The sequence below is a fragment of the Lonchura striata genome, chromosome 16, assembly GCF_046129695.1.
Source record: "Lonchura striata isolate bLonStr1 chromosome 16, bLonStr1.mat, whole genome shotgun sequence".
Lineage (NCBI taxonomy): Eukaryota > Metazoa > Chordata > Aves > Passeriformes > Estrildidae > Lonchura > Lonchura striata.
The window spans coordinates 2,369,102-2,390,125 of record NC_134618.1 but is presented as its reverse complement, the minus strand read 5'-3'; the positions used below and the strand labels follow the sequence as shown (position 1 = coordinate 2,390,125).

Genomic DNA, 21,024 nt, shown 5'->3' with positions numbered 1-21,024 from the left:
GGGGACCTTGTGGCTCTGCACAACTCCTGACAGGAGGGGACAGCCAGGTGGGGGTCAGGCTCTGCTCCCAGGAACAGGGACAGGACAAGGGGAAGCAGCCTCAAGTTGTGCTGTTAGGGGAGGGTTAGATTAGATTGTGGGAAAAATTTCTTCATGGAACAGGCTGCCCAGGGCAATGGTGGAGTCGCTGTTCCTGGAAGTGTTGAAAAGACCTGTGGATGTGGCACTTAGGGACGTGGTTTAATGCTGGGGTAATGGCTGGACTTGCTAATCCTAGAGGGCTTTTGCAACTTGAAGAAGTCCATGATTCCATGAAGGGCATAGTTATGCTCAGCCATGAGCTGTGTGTGTGTCACAGAGGGGTCCTGGCCTGAGTGACCCCTCCCACCTCCTGAAAGCCCTGTGTTCTGTCCCAGCGCTGAAAGCCCTGTCCCATGTCCTGTCCCAGCTCTGAGTGTCCTTCCCAGCTCTGGACGCCCCTGTCCTGTCCCAGCTCTGAGCGCCCTGTCCTGTGTCCTGTCCCGTGTCCTGTCCCTGTCCCGTGTCCATCCCGGCTCTGAGCGCCCTGCCCGCGCTGTGTCCCCGCAGGTCTCTGGACAGGCAGCTGCAGCGGCCGCTCCTGGGCAAGTCGCGCACGCTGCCCAGCATCCCGCAGTCGCCGGTGCTGAGCCGCCTGCCCCCGCTCCAGCCCGCGGCCTACAGGGACGAGATGCCGGAGCAGAAGCCCTACAAGAAGCACTCGGCCTCTGAGCACCAGAAAGGCTGCACGGTCCCTTCTGCCGGTGAGTGCACCCACCCCTCTGTGCCTACAGGATCCCAGCAAAGCCTTCCTGCTCCTCCAGGGGCACAAATTCCACTCCAGCCCATGTGGAGTTTATTCTGCTCTGAAAGCAGTCCTAGGTGAACTTTTGGGGTTTTTGCTCCTGGTCGAGTCTTTGAGCTTGATACTTAAACTTCCCAATCCTTCATATGATGCTGGTGAAAAAGAAGAGTTGGCTGCTGGAAGCTACCTGAGGTGTAGAGGTGACGCTTGGAGTCTTCTGCCTGAGAGTGCTGGGGTGAGATACCACCCTGGGGCCTCCTCGGCCAATGCAACAGGTGCCAGGTGCCTCTTTCCTGTGTCACTTCAGGGCACTTGCAGCTGGTCTCCACTGGGAGTGGTGGCAGGAGCATCATCGCTGTGCTCTTCCCACAGCCCTGGCCTTGGAGATTTGAAGATGCTCCCAGCCTAGCACTGTTTTGGCCTTTGGGTCAGCCCTAAGGATTTTTATCATGTTCTTCTACTCTCATGCTGATCCTGATGAAATACTAATATTGTTGGGCCAGCTGGTCTGAGCAAGTTTGTTGGCAAAGCCGCTGATGGCCAAAGAATTTCAGTGCTTTTGGTGCCAGCAGAATCACACTGGGACTATAAAAACGATGGGAAGGGGGATTATTAACACTGAAACAAAGATAAAGCCTGGAATCCAGGGCTGACAATGCAGTGCTGAATAAAATCCTTATAAAACAGCTCCCTTCAAACAGCACCTTTGGATTTTTTTTATTTTTATAGGATTTTTAAAATTATCTCTCTCACAGTCAGAACCCTGTGTTGCTCAGCAGAGTAGCTGTCCAAACCCTGGATTCATTTTGATGCTTTTCAAGCTGCATTTCATTTCCTGGTACTACTAATTTTCCCAAAAGTTGTGCATAGAGCAGATCTTTGCACATCGCTGAGCCTGTCCTGCCACTCTTGTTGTGACAGAGCTCCTGGGTGTTCTGCAGCACCACTGCAGCAGCCACTGCTTCCATGTGTGGGACCCATGGGCTTTCCTTCAGCCCATCAAATTGTTAGAGTGGGTCTTGGAATGGGAGGAAACCTGTGGGAAGGCTGTGTAGCCTCCACCACGAAGAACATGATGTCCAGAGCTCCCTTGCACACCTACCGGTCCCCATTTGCTCTGTTGGTGCTTCCAGGGAGCTGTGCTGGAGGTGCTGAAGGAGTGGGACGCTGGTGTGAGACCGTGGGGTGATGCTGCCATGTGGGTCAGAGCCACTGCAAACACCTCACCTTCTGCTGCAGACACCTCCTGTCCTGGGAGTGCAGACAGGCTCGTGCTCCATGAAACAGCCGTCCTGCAGCAAACCCTGTGCACAGCCCTCCCTGCACAGCAGGAGCCACGGAAACTCTGAGTGCACGTCAGAAGTGTTTAAGATCTTACTTTGTTCATGGCTGAAGGGGCTGGGGATGCCAAGAGGAGAAGGAGTAGAAGAATCCTTGGAGACAGGAGGGCTTCCTCCACAGAGGGAGAGCGGGATGAATGCGTGTGTTGTTATCAGTCCAGATTCTCCCACGTTGTTTTCCTGGCTCAATTAGGAACTGCTAATTATTCACTTATGAAGGATGTCAGGATGATGTCCTGGAGGAGAAAAAGAGGCACTGCTGGCAAGGTAGGTCATCTGGACAGCACGAAGGGAATGGAGCAGCATGTGGTGCTGCAGGTTAACAGTCCCTGGGATGCTGACTAGGAATGCAGGATTCCCATAAGGATTTATGAAAAAGAGCTGGGCTGCTGGGTATCAGGATGGAGAGAAGTTGGAACAGGTTGCCCAGAAAGCTGTGGCTGTCCCTGGATTCCTGGAAGTGTCCAAGGCCAGGTTAGACCCGGCTTGGAGCAGCCTGGGATAGTGGAAGGTGTTCCTGCCCATTGCAGGGGGTGGAATGAGATGAGCTTTAAGGTCTCTTCTAGCCCAAACCATCCTGGCATTGTCGGATAAGGTCCTTTCCCTAAAGAAGTGAAGAATTTTCTGTGAGCAGGTACCACCAGTCCCCATTCAAGGTGGGAGGACACAGGGCCAAAACCAGCTCAGGAAGAGGCTCATGCACAGGGACATGGCAGGAGCAGGGCTGTCCTTGGGAGAGGTGATGAGCTCATCTTCAGGGAGAGTTCACAGCTCTGGGGAGGAACTGCACTCGGCTCACTGCTGTTTTGGGGGCCATGAGCAGAGGAATCACCAAGCAAGATGAAAGAAGTGATTATGTCTGGCATGGATGAGATGTGACATCCTCATCTGACCACTGGGACATGTTCCTCAGCCTTTTCCTTTGTGTCTCATGGTTCCAGTGTGGCAGCACTGGAGGAGGGATGTGCGCTTGACGGGCGGTCACAGCGGTTTTCTTGCTGTGGCACCACAGCTCCTCTGCAGGTCCTTGTGAGGACACCAAGGTGCCTGGTGGGGATCTGGGGCCCTGAAGATGGGCAGAAGAGCTGAGCCTGTGGCTGCTGAGCCTCCCGGACCCCTTCTTTCCCTTCAAAACAACCTTCCACTTCATTCCATGAGCTCAGGAACTAGCTGGCTAGTCAGCAGGTCTGGGTTTCCTGCTGGTCTAGATTTGTTTTATCCCTGCAGGACACCCATAACAGTGCTGTGGTCAGCTGGGACATGCTATGGGCTCTTCCTTTCCATCCTGTATCATGCAGCTCCTTGTCTGGAGCTGCTCCAGGATTAACCCCAAATCCTTATGGCTACAAGCCCTAGAGAGACGAAGACAAGCACAAATGGGGCTTGATTGACAGGGACAGTGCCTGCCTTGTCAAAGCCATTATCCCTTGGGTGTCACACTGTATTCTGCCAGGAGGTCTCACACATGCTGGTGGCACAGAGCAGTGAGCTGCCTGTTGCTTCTCATCCCTTGTTCCCCTGTGAAGATTTAGGAGTGGGACTGAGGAAGAGCCTTCCTTTCCTTACTCATTTCTTCCTTCTACAGCAGGCAGGGGCTTCTCAGCCTTTGACCACCTGCAGCCCTCAGCTGCAGCCTGCACAGCAACTCCCTGCATGGTTTACATGCCTGGTCCCTTGCAGTTCCCTCCTCTTGCACCTGGAAGGAGCAGACAACTCTGGAGCACTTCCCTGCCTCCACTCTCCCTTGTCTGTCAGAAAACATGCAGAGCTCTTCTGGAGCTGGGTCCATGCCCTGCTGTGGGTCTGGGAAGAAGTTAACTCGTAGCATGGTTGGGGTGAGTTTACTGGGAATTGTATCCATGGGAGGAAAATAAAGAATCCACAGGGAAGCAGCTGGATTTGAGCTTAGACCAGAACCCTGGAATTAATTTGTCTTCTACTTGTAGAGGATGTGCTGGAGAGGCTCCAGCCTCTGGGTCTCCATCCTTGCTGTCCCCTCCATCCTTGCTGTCCCCTCCATCCTTTGATGTGTGTCCTCCCCACACCTCAAATTCAGAAAGAAAAAAAGGGGTTGCAGGAATTGTTACTGTCAAGCCCAAAGAGATGGTCAGAAGATCTCACAGAGGTGCTGATGTTGAGGGCAGAGCTCGGAGTGGCAGAGGGGTGAGCAGCTCCAAGACACAAGAGCATGAGGATTGTTGTCTCCAGTCTGTGGGCTTGCTTCTGTTCCTGGCATTTCCTCCCCAGGTTGGATGGGACCCTGAGCAACCTGATCTAGTGACATCCCTGCCTGTAGCAGGGGTTGGAACAAGATGAGTTTTATTTCCCTTCCTGCCCATGTCAGTCTGTATTCTCTGACTTCTTGATCTTCCCCTTCTGACTGTTCTGGGCTTGACTGTTGATTTATTTCTTTGGTAGCAATCTGGACAAGTTCCTTCAGCAGGTAGAAAAGCATTTTGGGGTAGTCAAGGTCCTGTGGTGGCTCCCTGTGTGCAGGGAAGAAGAACCCAGTTTGGTGAGGATCACCCCTTGGGCAGGCCAGCTCCTGCTGGAGAATACAGCGCCTGTACATGAGAGATGAGACCAAAAGCCACAAAATCCTTGGGGAACTGGGATTAGTGAGAGCAGATGTGACCCAGCTGCTCTGTAGGATTGGAAACCCAACTCCTCATCCTTGGGTGAGGTGCCCTGCACAGAGGCATGGGTACAGCGGGTGAATCCTTTCCCTCATTCAGCCTTGGCCCTCCTTGCTTAGGGCAGCAGAGCAATGGGGGCTGTGTCAGGGTGAACTGGGGGGCCGGGAGGGGACAATCTTGAGGACACAGGATGGCACAGGCAGTGGCTGGGCCATCTCAGGTGAGCACTGGGGCGTGTTCCTCCCCTCATGTGTGATTTCCCTGCAGGTTCCCCGCATCTCCTGTGCCAGCGTTCCCTGCTGCGCTCCCAGAGCGATGCTGTCTCACAGTGGCAGTCTGGATCTGCCTCCGATTGATGTGTTTGTGCATGGAATAATCACAGCTTTCAAACAGCACTTCCTGTGTTGTGTGAGGTGACATTTGGAGAGGAGCAGCAGCAGCTTATTAAATTGAAAGTAGGGGAGGAAAAATCTACATGATGCTTGGAGTGCTGTGCTCTGGGTTGCCTCTTTCATGGAATGGTTTGGGTTTGGATTGGAAGTGACCTTCAAGATAATCTTGTTCCACCCTTCGTCATGAGCAGAGACACCTCCCACTATCCCAGATTGCTCCAAGCCCTGTCCATCCTGGCTTTGGACACTTCCAGGGATTCAGGGGCAGCCACAGTTTCTCTGGGCACCCTGTGCCAGGGCCTGCCCATCCTCACAAGGAACAATTCCTTCCTAATGTCCAGTCTAATCCTGCCCTCTGGCAGTGTGTATAGGTGGTTCCTCTTCTGGTGGCTTGTAGTCCAGCCTGTGTCTCACCATATTTCATGTAAACCCCACAGCCTTGCTGGGTAAACTGGACCGCGCTGCTGAACTGGGGCTTAGGGCCATTATCTGCTTTAAACCCCAGAAGTGTTTTGCTTCTTGGCCCTGGTGTACTGGGACCGTGGTTGTTCATGCTCGAAGGTGCTGGCTTTTTCAGAAATGAGAGGCGAAGGATGTTGCCTTGGTAAGAGGCTGCAGGAGGGGGAGAGCCCCTGGAGACAGTCCTGTGAGATGCCCTTTTGGGCTAGTAATTGAGAAGGCTTTCAAGATTGAGGCTTTTATTGATTGTTTGTCATGGCTTGAGCAGTTATTTTGGCCGAGGGGAGGAGGCAGGGCAAGCTCCAGATGTAAAGAGGAGATTGGCAACAAAAAGCAGCCGAAGGGAAAAGAGCGCAGCAGTAATATGCTGGAAACATCTCCTGTTGTTTTGTTGTTTTTCCCTTTTGTTGCAATGAAATGTGGCCAGTCCTACCCTGGGATCACCAGCCCTGCATGGTGCCAGCTGTGCTCTGCCACTGTCACCGCTGTGGCAGTGTTAGTGAGGTTTGTCCCTGTGGCTCTCAGCCCTGCGCTGCTGCATCCTGTTGCTGCTGGTGACAGGCAGGTGGAGAAGGGAGGTCTGGCTTCTGTCCTTCATGGGGCTGTTGATTTGCTCCTGGCTGTGCCATAAAGGGTTTTGTTTTTTCTGCAGGAGGAGATGGCAGTAAATCCTTTTGTAGTTTGTAACACCTGTGATGCCTCATTTTTCTCATTCACAAAGCAAGACTTCAAGGCCAGGTTAGACAGGGCTTGGAGCAACCTGATGAAGTGGAAGGTGTCCCTGCCCATGGCAGGAGGCTGGAACGAGATGAGCTTTAAGCTTCCTTCCAACAAAAAGCATTCTGCGATTCTAACTATTTGACTGATTCCTGCCAGGAGATGGTGGGGACTGTGGCTACCTGGGGCGGGCAGGTTGAGTGCAGGGGCTGTTGCTCGGGGCAGGGGTACATGGGGATTTGTGGGAGGGACCTGCTGTCTGAATAAGTTCCCAGCATCTGTACCCCGCAGCTGTGGGATGGCCAGAGGGGGTCCAGGGATGCCCACTGAGCATCCCCAGAGCTGGCTCCGGGGGTAGGGCATGTGTGGGTCATGCTCTGATGGGGACACATCTCCTTCTCCTCCGCAGGGGAGGCCTGGCGGCTGGAGGATGACTGCTCGGAGCCGCCCAGGGCCCCCCAGCTCGGCACGGCCGTGGAGGACGCCCCGTTCAGCTACTTCCGCACCCGCTCCTTCTACATGAGGAAGAGCCTGTCCGTGGACAACCACCTGGGCTCCCTGGGTTACGCCGTGCACCCGGCTGAGAGCAAGGCCGAGCGCGTCAGGACCAAGCTGCGGCGGCAGTTTGTGAGTATCGGCCTCTGGCCGCCCACGCTCACACGCACGCGGCTTCCCAAAAACACTGACATCTTGCAGAGCTATTTTTGTGCCCAGCATTAGTAAAACAACAGAAAGAGAGGCTGCTCCAGAGTGGTGGAGCAGATGGTGGTGGCAGGTCGGCTTTGCCCAGCGTGTGGCAGAGCCCCTCTCCTGGGGGTCCTGTCCCCCCGGCTCCCGAGGGGCTCGGGGCGGTGGCTGCTCAGCCAGGGGATGCGTGCCATGAGGGCCTGGACCCTGAGCACTGCTGTCCAAAGCATGGAACAAAGGCTGAAAGGAGGAAATGAGTTTTCCTGTCCTCAGATTTTTGTCTGTGAGGAACTAACCTTCCCAAATGTTTGTTGGGGGCCAGCAATAAGGGGCTGGGGCAACAAAGAGCCAGCACCGAGTCCCTGGGGCAGCTCAGACCTTCCTGGCCCTTGGGGGCTCCTGGTGGCAGGGCAGCAGGGATGTGCCAGGGCTGCACCGCAGCTGTGGGAGCCGCTGATCAATGTTTCATGGGCTCTGCCTCTTCTCTTTCCCAGAGACACCGAACTCCAGGGGTCAGATGTCCTTCCCCCGCCTCGTTAGCGGCTCGGGGTTGTAATGAGGGCTCAGGTGCTGCAGGGATGAGAAGCACTCGGTGTTGATTGGCAATGGCTGAGCGAGCCGGTACAATGGGAACGGAGCAGGGAACGAGTTGAGGCAGCACAGCTCACCTGCCCCAAGCTGTGCACAAACGTGTCTGCTGGGACCCTGGAGCACGGACTTCCTCTGCCCCAGAGGACAGACTGGTCCCTCTGGGGGTCACACGCACTGGGGGTTTCTGCTGGTGCACCTGGGCAGTGTTACAGCTGGGCACTGTGGGTCTGGGGGCTCACCCTCGCTGCTCTGGCCTCACAGCGTGTTGGGGGCAGCAGTGGGTGCGTCCGTGGGGCTGCTCACGGTCCCAGCACTGCCAGTGAACCTTCTCTGTGGGAACTGCTGCAGAACATCACCTCCGGGATGGGGATGAGCACAAGCAGGATGTGGCACCTGATGAGTGGCTGAAAGATGCTGGAGATGTTTCAGATGAGGCGACCCTGCTGTGGGGTAAGGAATTCTCTGTTTTTTCTGTCTGCTTGGATTTGTGGCTCCAAGCTGCACCCAGGATGGACAGGAGGGCACTGAGATGTTGGCGACCACTGTCTTTTGGGGATGTTTTTCCAGTATCTCTGTGGGACCTGTTCCCCACAGCCTCTGTGCTGCAGGAGAGTTGGGTACAAAAGGCGTGGAAGCACTTGGGTTTTAAGCACTGTGTCCTGGTACCTGCAGAGAACTGGGTTCTGTGCTTCCTGTAGGGCAGCCCCTTGTCCCTCCCTGCTTGGTGCCATGCCAGCACTTCCCTGTGCTGTCTGTGGCCAGTTTGATTTGGCCTTTGACTTACTCAGGTTTTAGGAACCTTTAGCTTTCCTTGGTGTACCCACAGAGCTGTCTGTTTGTCAAGGAACAGAGCAGGTTTTTTGCAGAATGTGGAGATGTGGATTTTTTTTTTCCTTGCTAAATCATTTCTGGCTCATTCCAGTGTAAAAGTTGTTGCTGTAGACTCAGCCATAGACTTTGACCTTGTGAGACCTGCTGAGAAAAGCAGGCTCGTCCTACTTGGAAAGGTTTTCCAGAGGGCCTTCAGCAGAGGCAGAAAGGGTGGAGGAAGGTCAACTGGCAGCTCTTGGCTGAGGCTTGGGCCAGTACAGGACCAGCATTCCCGACACAGCCCCAGAGCTGGGTTTGTAAGTTCAAAGTACAGATCCTGCCAAGCTGGGGAAATTATTTCCAAGAACAGTTCTGGGCTCTGTATCCTCCCAAGGCTGGGTTAGTTTCCGTCTTGCTGGAGGTGTTGCAGCTTCCTCTGGGCTGGTGTTGTGCCCTGGCCCTCCATGACCCTGGCTCTGCCCAGCCTGGCTGGGGGAGGAATTGCTGCCAGGTGGGATCTGCTCTCCTCATGCATGGCGCAGCAGTGCAGGAGAGAGCACCATTTGCCATGTCAGTGGCTCACCTTTTAGGAAGAAGCTGGATTCATTTTTCTGGGCTGCTGCACTTCCCCAGCCTGTAATGTTGATTTCTGGCTTTGCTCTTTCCATGCTGACAGCCTGAGCCACCTTTGCTGTGTGATGCAGCTGCTTGGCTTGGTTTTAAACTTCCCCAAAAATGGAATTTTGGGAATTGCTGAGAGAGGGAGAGGCTCTTGAGTCTTTCGGTAGGACCCTCCCATGGCAGGGTGGATGGTGACAGGGCAGACCTGCTGCCCACATGCATCCAGTGGTGTGAGGCCACCTCACATCCATGTGATTAGGTGCTGCCTGACAAGGGTTTTGTGCTGGTGATAGGCACCTGAGCTTGTCCAAGGGAGAATTGGCTATAATTTATGTGAAAACACTGAAATCTGGCTTCCCTACTCCCCTGGCTATGACATGCTAGATGCTTCCAGGACTGTATCTTTCAGTGCAGAAGGAGCACCTGCAAATCCTGCCTGGCCCCACTGTCCCGGAGCAGCTTCTCCTTCTGTGCCTGCCAGAGGCCAGCACATCTGCCTTCCTCCCAGAGCACTGGGGAGGGTGGGATTTCTCCAGCCATGTCACTAGTGACATGTGTCTGCAGTCCCACTCTGCTGTGTGATGGATGTGCACGTACAGATTACTGGAATTTGCATCATTTGAATTTTAAATTAATTCCAATTTTTGTGATTGTCAGAACAAGTTTTCTTTCTAATAAGCCTTTCTTTTTAACTCGTCCAAGGCCTGTAGTGCTGTCAGCATTCCTGCCTTGGAGACAGGGGAGCGGCTGATTGCTTTTGACATCTTTCTCCCACTCGGATCCCCTGCCTTCTCCCAGTCACTCCATCTGTGAAGAGACAGTGACCATGGCCAGGCTGGGACTGTGCTCTGAGACCTTGGGCATGTTGTTTGGGGTCACTTGGTGATGGCCCAAGGGACTGTTTTGGTTTTGTGCCCAGCTGGCTACTGAGATGGGAGCAGGAGCAGGGATGGAACCTTCTGCACTGTCCCTTGCGGCGGGAGGAGAAGCGAGACATGGCTGAGTTACAGACTGTGCTGATCTCCTTGCCTTCACTGGAAAACTGGTCATTAAAGGCAGAATTAACCCTGTTAAACTCAGCATCAACCTTATGGAGCATTAAAAGATGTCACCAGGGCCGAGTCATCCTCTGTGGTGGTTGCTGGGACAGTCAGTGCAGATTGCAGCAGGGCTCTGAGGGAATTGTCCTCTTCCCTTTTCCCCATGGGAATTTCAAGTTCTCTGTGTCCAGGCCAATCGTTCTGGCATTGCCCACTCATTTTGTGGTGTTATGGCACAGACCCTGCTGCCTCTGAAGAGGAGGGGTGCCCGGGGTCTCAGATGCTGACCCAGCTTGCTTTGAGGTCTCTACCCTGACACCTCTGCTGCTCTGAAATGATGTGCTGCTCTCTGAGCATCGTGGAGGAGTTGCCTGGTTTGTGCAGTGGAGGTGGAGGAGAGCCCTTGGCATTGCCATGGCATCCCTGGTGCTGCCCCAGCTACCCTGGCACTTCTGCTCGCTGTGGTTCCTGCAGGTTTCAAGTAGGTGACTCAAGGTTGTATTGCTTTCCTGCCTCTGCACTAATTAATTTCACTCTATACTCTCATGCACTAATTTATTTTTTAATTATTATTGTTTGTGTATGATATTTTTCCAGGCAGTGATTCTGATATGAAATGTCTGTGGCCTGCAGGAAACATTTAGACTCTGTTTGCCTTGGGAGTTCTACAGATGAGTTGAGCAGAGGAAATCCCTGCCTGACAAAGCGATGGTGACAGAGAAAGGTGGATTGGGATAGCAGAGCCTGGGAAGGGAGGCAGTGAGGGGAGGAACTCGCTGTGTGGCAGAGACCTGGTCACACCTGGTGCTCACTGGAGTCACTGGCTGCACCTGGGCTGGCACTAGCTGACAGGTACCTGTCCAGGTTTTCCTATTCCAATGAATAATGATCAACCCAGAAATGCCTCCTGTCCCCAGTCGTCGCTGCAGTGATGTTGAGGAGTGCAGGAACTGCCTCACCCCAGAGCAGCACCAGTCCATGGGGTGTGATTATCCTGGTCTGGGTTTTGGGTGCCAGGTGAGCTGAAGACAAGATAGGACCTGGGTAGAATCCATCTGTGCATTATCCCAATGGCTTGGTCTCATTCCTAAGTGTGCAGGGACCTCCCCAAGCATGCTGGGTGTAGCCTGTTGTGTTCTGTGTGCAGCCAGTGCTAGAGGCTCTGGGGTGATGTTTATGGTGACAGGGAGGTCAGGTCACTCTGCCACGATCCCTCTGGTCCAGTGAAATCCCACTCTCTCCATGCTGGTGGTACCTCTCTCCTTGCTGTATTTTATTGGGTTCTGTTCTGACTACTATGAGCCATGCACTCCCATACTTGATTTCAGAAAGGATCAGCAAGCAGACAGAAGATTCCTGGATGTGTCTGTAGTTCAGTGTGATAAAAAAGAAATACATATATAAAAATAGAATCATAGAATCCTAGGGTAGTTTGGTTTGGAAAGAGCCCTAATAATGATCTCATCCCACCCCTGCCATGAGCAGGGACACCTTCCACTAGCCCAGGTTGCTCCAAGCCCTGTCCAACCTGGACTTGGACACTGCCAGGGGTGGGGCAGCCACAGCTGCTCTGGGTTGAAAAAATGACCATGTGAGAGGCAGGTCAGCTGTGCTTGGTGAGGAGGTGGAGCAGAGCGATGAGAGTCATCCTGGACTCCACACAGGCTGCCTCAGCTCCCGAGCAGAGCGGCAGTGACTGCCTGAGGGAGGGGATTGCAAAGGCAGGTGATGTTTGAGCGCTGTGCATCTCTCCTGTGCCCAGCCCCTCCTCTACACATTGCTCACTTGCCGACTGTTGTTCACCGAGTGCTCAACAGAAAACCCAAACCCGATGAATAACGTGTTGCTGGAGCCAGAGAGCGACTCATTCCCTGGAGAGCAGTCCCTGGGAGCTGAGAGGAGGCTCCCTGTGAATCACCCCACTTTGCAAATTAGTGTGGGAGTAAACAGGCACAGCAAAGCTCGAAACCCAAACGTACCCAGCTCATTTCTCTGGTTTTATTTACAGCAGCAGCTTCTGATGTTCCAGCTGGTGCTTTGTGGTGCCTGTAGGAAAGCAGGGATGGCTTGGGAAGAGCACAGCATGCTGTGGGACTGCTCTCAGCATCCCACACAAAGGGAGATGTCTCCTGTGGGAGGAATTAGGAAGCAGAGGAGCAGTTTGTGGGGCATGCAGCAGGCCATACTAGTAGAGAGGGGGTTCTGGTGGGGCTGGGGACAGTGTGGGACATCCCACTTTGTCAAAGCCAGGCTGGGACAGGCTGTGGCGGCTGTGACAGAATGAGCTGGGGTGGGTGAGGCCTCTCCTGTTTGCTGTGAGAGAGGTAAGCCCAGTGCTGGAAAGGTTTAAGGCACAGGAATCTAAAATTGACACAGAAAATGTGGGATCCTGAGCTTGAAACTAGGAGGGGTTTGTTGCTGAGGACCAGACTTTGGGTTTGATTTCAATGCTGTTGTTGCAGGGTGGGATACTAATGAGACTGACATATCATTTTCCAAGAAAATATACAGGCTGGCTTTGGTCCTAACCTGGGCCTTTCTGTCGAATTTTTATCTTCTTTTTGCCAGGATCAGGGTTAAAATGCGAGATGGTATTTCTTGTTGGGACTCAGATGTTTATTAGTTCTTATCTATGTTACAGTCTCACAAACCCTGAGTTCTACAGCACTTCACTCTAACAAATTAAAATCTCTTATCTCTCACAGAGAGAGCCCCATCTCTCTCTCTACAAGACCTTTTAAGGATAAACTGTCCAGTTAAGAAATGACAACTAAATTATTTTTACTTTTAACCCAATAACCAACCACCCATGCCTGCAATGTGGACTTTTTAATCCAATTACACAAAATCACCCAAACCCATGGAGAAGAAGGACTAGCCTCTGCCCTAAAACCTCCATCCTGCTTACTGTATTTATAGCCCTAAACTCAGAGTTTCCCACCAGGTAATATTACACACTTCTATTCAAACTCCACAACCACAATCCCAGTGCCATCATTCCATTTTGGAAGCTTCTCCACGGCCTCAGGTCAATGCAGAGTTCTCCTGAGGGTCAGTGCCTGGCAGCACAGGAAGGCTGAAATTCTCAGCAGCCAGGGTTCCACCACCTTTCCAAATAACTTATGCAAACTCCCATGACATAACCTCTAGATTCAAAATACAACAACCATAGTGAGAAACTATCACACTGTCCCAGCAAACCTGAAGTGTTTGCTCCCTCTGCTGGCTTCACTCTGGGGAGGAGAGCCTGGCTCCCCCTGGCAAGGGCTGCCGGTGCTGTGGAGCGTGGTGCATCCCACAGGCTGGCAGAGACAAGCAGCAGCTTCAGCAAGCCCCCAGTGAAACATCCTCCACCCAGGTTGGGGCAATCCCAAACACAAGCACAGATAGGGCAGGGAATGGATCAAGAGGAGTCCTGAGTGGGGCTTAGAGATGTTGGTGGATGAGGGTTGGACCTGCCCTGGCCATGTGCACCCAGAAGCCCCCAAGGCTCGGCTGACACCCCAGCATGGGCAGCAGGGGGGAGATTCTGCCCCTCTGCCCCCTCAGGTGAGACCCCACCTGCAGAGCTGCTCCAGCCCTGGGGCCAACAGCAGCAGGACCAGGAGCTGCTGGAGAGAGTCCAGGGGAGCCCAGGGAGATCCCCAAGGGCTGGAGCCCCTCTGCTCTGGGCCAGGCTGGGAGAGCTGGGGGTGCTCACCTGGAGAGGAGAAGCTCCAGGGAGAGCTCAGAGCCCCTGCCAGGGTCTAAAGGGGCTCCAGGAGAGCTGGAGAGGGACTGGGGACAAGGGATGGAGGGACAGGACACAGGGAATGGCTCCCACGGCCAGAGGGCAGGGATGGATGGGAGATTGGGAAGGAATTGTTCCCTGTAGGGTGGGCAGGCCCTGGCACAGGGTGCCCAGAGCAGCTGTGGCTGCCCCTGGATCCCTGGCAGTGCCCAAGGCCAGGCTGGACGGGGCTTGGAGCAACCTGGGACAGTGGAAGGTGTCCCTGGACATGGCAGGGGGTTGGGATGGGTTTTAACAGGCCTTCCAATCCAATCCATTCTTTGATTCTCTGAAGTTTCCAGTCTCTGATGTGTTACCATTTATATTTCTGCACAAGGAACATCAGATGCTCAGCAAGCAGCAGGGGAGGCGGAGGAGAAGAGCAGAGTTGTTTGCCAACTTCCAATTTTACTTTGCTTCTACCAGTGAGACTTACCAAAAATGTGCACTGTGTCCTTTGGTTTGTGAAGTTTGTGTGAAAAAAGAAAATAACCATAGTGATTTAAAATAAGTGAGACACTACTTTGTGAGCTGGAGTATTCCTCCTCCGTGGCAGGACTGGAGCCTTACGTGAAACTCGAAAGATTTTTAGGGTTGGAACTCCAGGCCTATCTGGGCTTTTGGCAGTGCAGGGTGGGCTGGGGATGCTTTGGGCTGCAGTCAGCAATGGTCTAGCTGTGTGGAAAATCAAATGCTTTTGGCTCCAACCTGCTAAGCATGAGGGTTTTTGTTGGCACAACCCAGTTCAGTGTCTGGTTGGTGTGAGGGGAAGCTTCAGCTTCTTCACTTGCCTTTGACTGGTTGTCCCCTCCCAACAGCTGGCTGTGATGGTGACAGTGACATGTCTGCTGCCCTGGCCCTTCCTAGTCTTGACATCCAGCAAGAGAGGTCCTGGCTGCTGGGGCTGTTCCTGTTAATCCTAAAGTGCATACTCTGGTGGGTTTTATCATCCTGATTTCCCTTTCCTCAGGGGTTTGCCAGTAACAATGGCTTTGTGATGGCAGGTCCCTGGATCCAGCTGGGTCACTGCTTAGACCAGGTGTAGTAAATCCCATCCTCTGCTGCCCATGGGGCCTCTTAATCCACCTGCAGTCCTTCCTTTTGTTTCCCTGGAAAATATGTTCCTCTGCTCTTCCTCTTGAGCCTGTTGCAGTTGTTTCCCAGATCTCAGAAATGAAATCTGGCTGTTGCAATGTGTCCTTTTGCAGCTCAGACCCACAGTCTGCAGCTCTTTGGGTCTCTTGCTGTGAGGCAGGCAGGTGCCCCAGGTTTGTGAGCAAATGGTGCCATCTCCATGTGCCTTTCCTGCACAATTGGAGCATGCCGCTGAAGAAAGTGCTTTGACAGACTGAGGTTTAAATCCTTCAGAGCACTTTCCCTGCAAGCACATCCCTGCAGGAAGGTGCTTGTGCCTGAATAAGCCCTTTGGGAACAGGACACAGCTGTGGCTTCACAGAGACTCAGGTGGGTTCAACTGCAGGGCTGGGCACACCTGCAGTGGCTGTGTGGAGGTGGCACTCTGTGTGTGCTGGGTGCCATCAGCTGCAGCTGCAGCGCCTCTCCAGGTGCAGCCCGCCTGGGATGTGCTGGGTAAATCACCAGGGCAGTTGTCCCACGAGGAAGCGCAGCTGGAGCTGCTGGGCAGTGCTGCAGCATGGCTGCAGTAGCAGCGGAGCGCTGCAAGAGGTCTCTGCAGCACCGCGCTCGGCGCAGCCACCCCGCAGTCTGCTCCAGCCTTCCTCCCCTGGCTGCAGGGCTGTATTCTACCTGCCCCTGCCCTCGCTACAGAGCTCTCAGTTCTCAGCTTCTGCATCAGGGGATTCCAGGCTGGTTCGAGTTGGGATGGACCTTAAAGCTCATCCCATCCCACCCCTGCCACGGGCAGGGACACCTTCCATAGCCCAGGCTGCTCCAAGCCCTGTCCAACCTGGCCTTGGATCCTTCCAGGGGTCTAGGATCAGCCCAACTTCACTGGGCACCCTGTGCCAGGGCCTGTCCACCCTCCCAGGGAACAATTCCCTCCCAATATCCCCTCCATCCCTGCCCTCTGGCAATGGAGATGTTGTTACAGACAGAACTCGATGTGAACATAGCTTTTTGTGGCACACAGACACAGACCTGTCCCTCCTGCCCTGCGGCTCCTGTGGGGCTTACGGTGGCAGAGCTGACGTTCAGTAGTTCCTTGGCAGTGGGATGTGGCAGGACAGTGCCACCCTTCTCCCTGGGACACCGGCATGTACAGGGCAGACCTGATGGACCCACTGGAGTTGCCACGCGTCTCCTTTCCCCCTTTGTTGCACAGTGCCCACCGTGGCACATGGGAACCCATGGGCTCCATGAGTTGGGGCACACACTGGAGCTGGTTCAGCTCCTTGGAGAAGGTTGACAGTGGAAAGTTTGGTGGAGACTGGGAATGGAGAGAGCTCTGCCATCCCAGGGTCCCTGGCAGGCCCCCACAGCTTTTCTCCCTCTCCAAGAGGAGCCTGACACTTCCCCTGGAGCACAGCAGGCTGGGGCTTAGCAGGGAGCTGGCATCGATCTCCAAGGGGATGTTGAGGCTGGAGATTAAGTGGAGCATTTCCGGTGGGAACAGGCTGGGGGCTGGGGTCGGGTGTCACCTCCCTTTGACTGCAGCAACAGCCTTGTTGCACTTGGGGAGGATGGAAAAAGAAAGGCTTCTGAAACCCAAGAGCTGTTCTGCTATTTACTTTGGTTCTGGTTTTACTCCAAGAATAGAAACAAAGACGGTGGATTTGCATCACCAGGAGCAATTTGAGGAGGGAGGAGGAAGTGATGGGACCTCACTAGTGACAGGAATGTGCTGGCAGGAGGAGGGCCCCGGTGACACGGAGGCGGTTTGACCTGGGGGCTCCTATTAGCATTTTGTTCATCTCACTTGTGTTTTATTTTTTAATGGTGAGTTGGTGAGGTTCAGCAGCTGAGCCCTATCGCTGTAAGGGAGCACTTGCAGAGGCAGAGGGTGCCCAGGCTGCTGCACAGAGGAGGTGCCCCACTTGCATAACTGGGTCTTGATCTCCTGAAAAGAAAAGGGGATTAATCTCTCTCTGCACTGACTATTTACATGTCACATGTAAAGCTGGTTTTCTTCCTTCCTGCTGCTGTAGTCATATCTGCAGTCTGAGCCCAGCCCCACCAGAAGACTGAGAACAGCCACAGTGGGGTGGTAGAGGGGTTTCTGTGAGACCCTCAGACCCTCACCCTAGGGGAAGGAGGGATGGGATGGATGCTTTGCCTGTGGAGCTCTAGATGGTCATTTAAAGGCAGGGGCTGTGTTTGTTGCTGGCCTGCTGAGCCTCTCCTTGCTGAGGCCTCTGGGCAGCCCAGGAGAAGGGAACCTGGCTGGCACCAGGGGCAGCTGGGAGGGGAGCAGGACGGCTGAATGGTGTTTTTGTAGGAGAGAATTTCCCCATTTCTTTGGCTGTTACAGAGGTGGCTTTTCAGGGTAGAGAGGAGCTTTTCTGAGATGTCCAGCTATCAGCATGACAACATTCAACTCTGGATGTCCCTATTTCGTGACAGAAGAAATGTCCAGCCTTGTGATAAGTTTCAGCACTTCTGGACACTTTGAGGAAAGCAGAATGAAACAGCTGTCCTGGAATGACCTTACAGGTTCCCAGTGCCCCTGTGGGGTGGTGGGGTCTTAGAAAGATCCCAGTTTCAGCTTGGGGTGTTGGGGTCTTGACACTCTTGTCTAGGCCCCTGTTCCCCCTGGGGAGAGGAGGAGGAAACTGATTGCTGGAGCAGATCAGGGATGGAGCTCCATGGCAGGAAGCTCCAAGAGACATTGATAGGTCCCTTCTGGACCCATGCCTGGGCCCTGGTTCAGCTCCTACTGCCCTGGCAGTAACTGGTGTACTGGGAGGAGGAGCCACATGCTGGTACCTGGGCTGGGAGGGAGCTCGTGCCCACCCTGCTTGGGCTTTGTGCTGCTTCCCCTCTTGAGGGGGTTGTAATTCTCTTTCAATAATTAGCCTCTGCATCTTTGTGTGTGGGTTGCTCTTTCAGGCTTGAAAGTTGTCAGCAAACGCAGCCCATAGCTCTGCTGATGATCCAGGCTTTGTCCAGATGACCCTTCACTGTTCCATGTGGCTGCCAGGTACCCCTGGTGCCATCTGCTGCTTTGGCTCTGCAGCAATATGTTGTACAATGGGTGGTAGGGTGGAGCACTGGCTGCCCCAAAAGTAGGGAAAACAGAGTCCTGGTGCCTGGTGCTGGCCTAGGAGTGGATTTGTTCTGACTGCAGCCCTTTGCTTGCTGTGAAAAGGCACCAAGTTCTTTGCACTGAGACTGAGCTTTGTGATGCTCCAAAAGGAACAAAGGCAACAGTTTTCTGGGAGCCTTTCTGTTTTGATCCCATGGGAAGGATTTGGGCAGGAAGCAGGAGGTGTGCCTGGAGAGTCTCAGTGGGCTTCAGGTGAATGCAGCCTTTCCCTCACAGCTCTGGCTGTTCTGTGGTTCTGTGTGCTTTTAACCAAGAACCTCAGGGTGATGTTTTGTTCATCGTGCTTTTAGAGAGCACTGAAGAGGCTGCCCAGAGAATCTGTGTCTCCCTTGTTGGGGTTATTCAAAACCCACTTGGACAGAATCCTGTGTGATCTGGGATGACCCTGCTTGAGCAGGGAGGTGGGACCAAATGACCCCTGCAGTTGTCCTTCCATCCTGAACTATTCTGGAATTCTGTGACAATACTGGTGGTCTGATCCAACTTTCCTAACCTTTCTGCACGGAGCCTGTGAGTCGGCACCTTCCTAGGAAGGTACAGCCCTTCTGCCATCCTTCATCTTCTTCCTGAGACTGCATTGCCACCAGAGAGCCTTTGGATGTAATCATGCATTGCCTGGTATATCAGCAAAGCTGCTTTGGCATCTGGGAGCTGCAAATCTTCAGCTTGAGTGTTGCTGTGAGTGAATAAATAACAGGAGCAGCCCTGGAGGTGCCTCCTCTGAGTCCTACAGGACACCTGGAGCTGGAGCAGCTGAACACGGCGTGACCAGAGCTCTGTCAGCTGAGCACATTCTCCTCGAGGTGTCCAACGAACCAGCCAAACTGGGCTAAATTCCTGGCCCATTCAGAAATCAGAGTGTTTTCCTTACCTACCCTGGCAGCCACATACAGTGTAACTGAGCTCTGTGGTTGTGGTGCCTGAGCTCCTTCTGGGGATCGTCTGTCCTCCCTCTGAGGTGTCTGTTTGTCCAGCCAGGGTGACACTACTGGGCACCCTGTTCTTGCTCACGGTGGTGGCTGGGAGTGCTGAGCTGCACCATCTGTCTGTTGGAGATGGATTTTCATGGGAACCCTCAGGTACTGTCGTGTGGTGAAATGGATCTGCCCCAGCACACGTGCCCAGGGTGTGGATGGACCTGGTCACTCCTGGAGAGCTCCTTCCAGCTTTACCAGGGCGAGCCTGCTCCCCTCAGGCCTGCAGTGCTTGAGGAAGCAGCAGGCAAGGCTTCCTCTGGGGTCAGGCTTTGTCCTGTGTTTGGGAGCTGTCATGGGAGCATTCTGGGGCTCTGCTGGCAGGATGGGCAGTGCTTGGCCTGCAGAATCCTTCTGCTGCTTTTCCATCCCAGCCACAGTTGGGTTTGGTTCACTCTCCTTGTTTTCTGCGTGTGGGTCTAACAAAAGCCTGGTTACTTCCCTTAGGAGAGCATTGGGGAAGCCATGAGAGCCACCAACGGTGCTGCAAAGTCTTCACAGAAGAAGTCAATGCCCTTGCTGAGGAAAGGCAGCTTTTTCATCCTGACAAGGAAATAGATGACCAAGTTACTGTCAGAGAGTGATGGTGGAAAATATCCTGCATTTGGAGACCTCTTTCAAACCGTGACAAGCCACTTTTGTTCTGTGCAGGTCTCCTTGGCCACAGAAAGCCATTTAGATCAGCAGCAAAACCAAATCTTGGTCCAGGGATGTGATGGTTTTACTTTGCAGGTTCTTTTTGCGTAGGGTAGACCATATTTAGTCTTGGTTTTGTTTCTCAGTTCCCATCGCACACAGACTGACACCCTCACACTCTTGGACCTTTCTCCAGGACTATCCCATGCCCCACAGGCATCACTCCCCCTTCCCAAAAAGTTATTGTTCCTAGCTCTGCTGGAATGTTAATTGGGGGAAGTGAATAACCAGGGCTCCCCTCTGCCTAACCTTCCCCAGCCCCCTCTTAACGAGCAAATTGCATTTATTTAGGCATTAAAGGTCCTGTCTCTCCTCCCCTGGGCAGACTGAAGTGTCCATTGTGCAGCTCTGCCTTGGAATTTGCTGCCATTTGTTCAAGGAATGTTCTTTCAAAGAAAGGCAATTTTTAAGGAGGGTGGGGGGTACAACACCCCTTTCTCTTGCTGCAGGGACAGATGAGTTACATTGGGCAGAGGTGGGCACAGGAGTAGGTTTGTCACTGGTGCTGTTCCCAGGGTCACTCAGGCTTCATGCCTGGGAGGGAATGTGAATGTTTCCCTGTCTTTCCTTGTTGAGGCTGTGGAGGAGGCAGGGAATGTGAAATCCAGCAAATGGATTGTGTGGGTTCTCAGGGTGCTGCTTCCTGCCAGCTGTGGGTCCCCATCCCACCTCCTGCCAGCCCATTCTGTGCAGCATTGCAGGGCTGGAGCCGAGCCTGTGCCCACGGGGAGGGGTTTTCCCAGCAAGAATTCGGTTTGAGACCATCCCTGAGAAGTCACAAACCCTTCCCAGGGGACTGTGGGTTTGTGCCTGTGTTTCCCAGTGGTGAATGCTCCTTTGGGTGCAGCCCTGACAGCTCCAGGCTCTGGTTTGTGGCAGAGGTGACCCTTCCCACAGGTGTGCACAGCTGCCTGGGGAGCCCCAGCTGTGGCTTGGGCTGGGGGCCCCTCACCAGTGCCCAGACAACCCATGCTGTAAAGGCTGCAGGACAAGTTTGCCTGCAGGCTTGGAGGTGTGTTTATCCATGAAAGCATCATTATTTTTGTTTTCCTGCTCACTGGGCTTTGGATTCACCAGGTGAACAATTGTGGGGGTTTTAAATCACAGAATGGATAGAATGGATTGGGTTGAAAAGGATCCTAACAGCTCATTCCACCACTGTGCCATGTCCAGGGACACCTTCCACTGTCCCAGGCTGTTCCAAACCCCATCCAGTCTTGCCTTGG

At 53.6% G+C, this 21,024-nt stretch overlaps 1 protein-coding gene across 1 annotated transcript in view; it reads left to right on the top strand.

The window, feature by feature from the left end:
* The first annotated feature begins 633 nt into the window (after positions 1 to 633).
* LOC110470184 (ankyrin repeat and fibronectin type-III domain-containing protein 1) overlaps positions 634 to 21,024 on the top strand; it is a 168,195-nt gene continuing 147,804 nt past the window's right edge. Inside the window, exons 1-2 of the mRNA XM_021529644.2 lie at positions 634 to 782; positions 6,777 to 6,994. Of these exons, the coding sequence (XP_021385319.1) occupies positions 710 to 782; positions 6,777 to 6,994 (291 nt within the window). The 5' untranslated portion in view covers positions 634 to 709. The remainder of the gene's footprint in view (positions 783 to 6,776; positions 6,995 to 21,024) is intronic.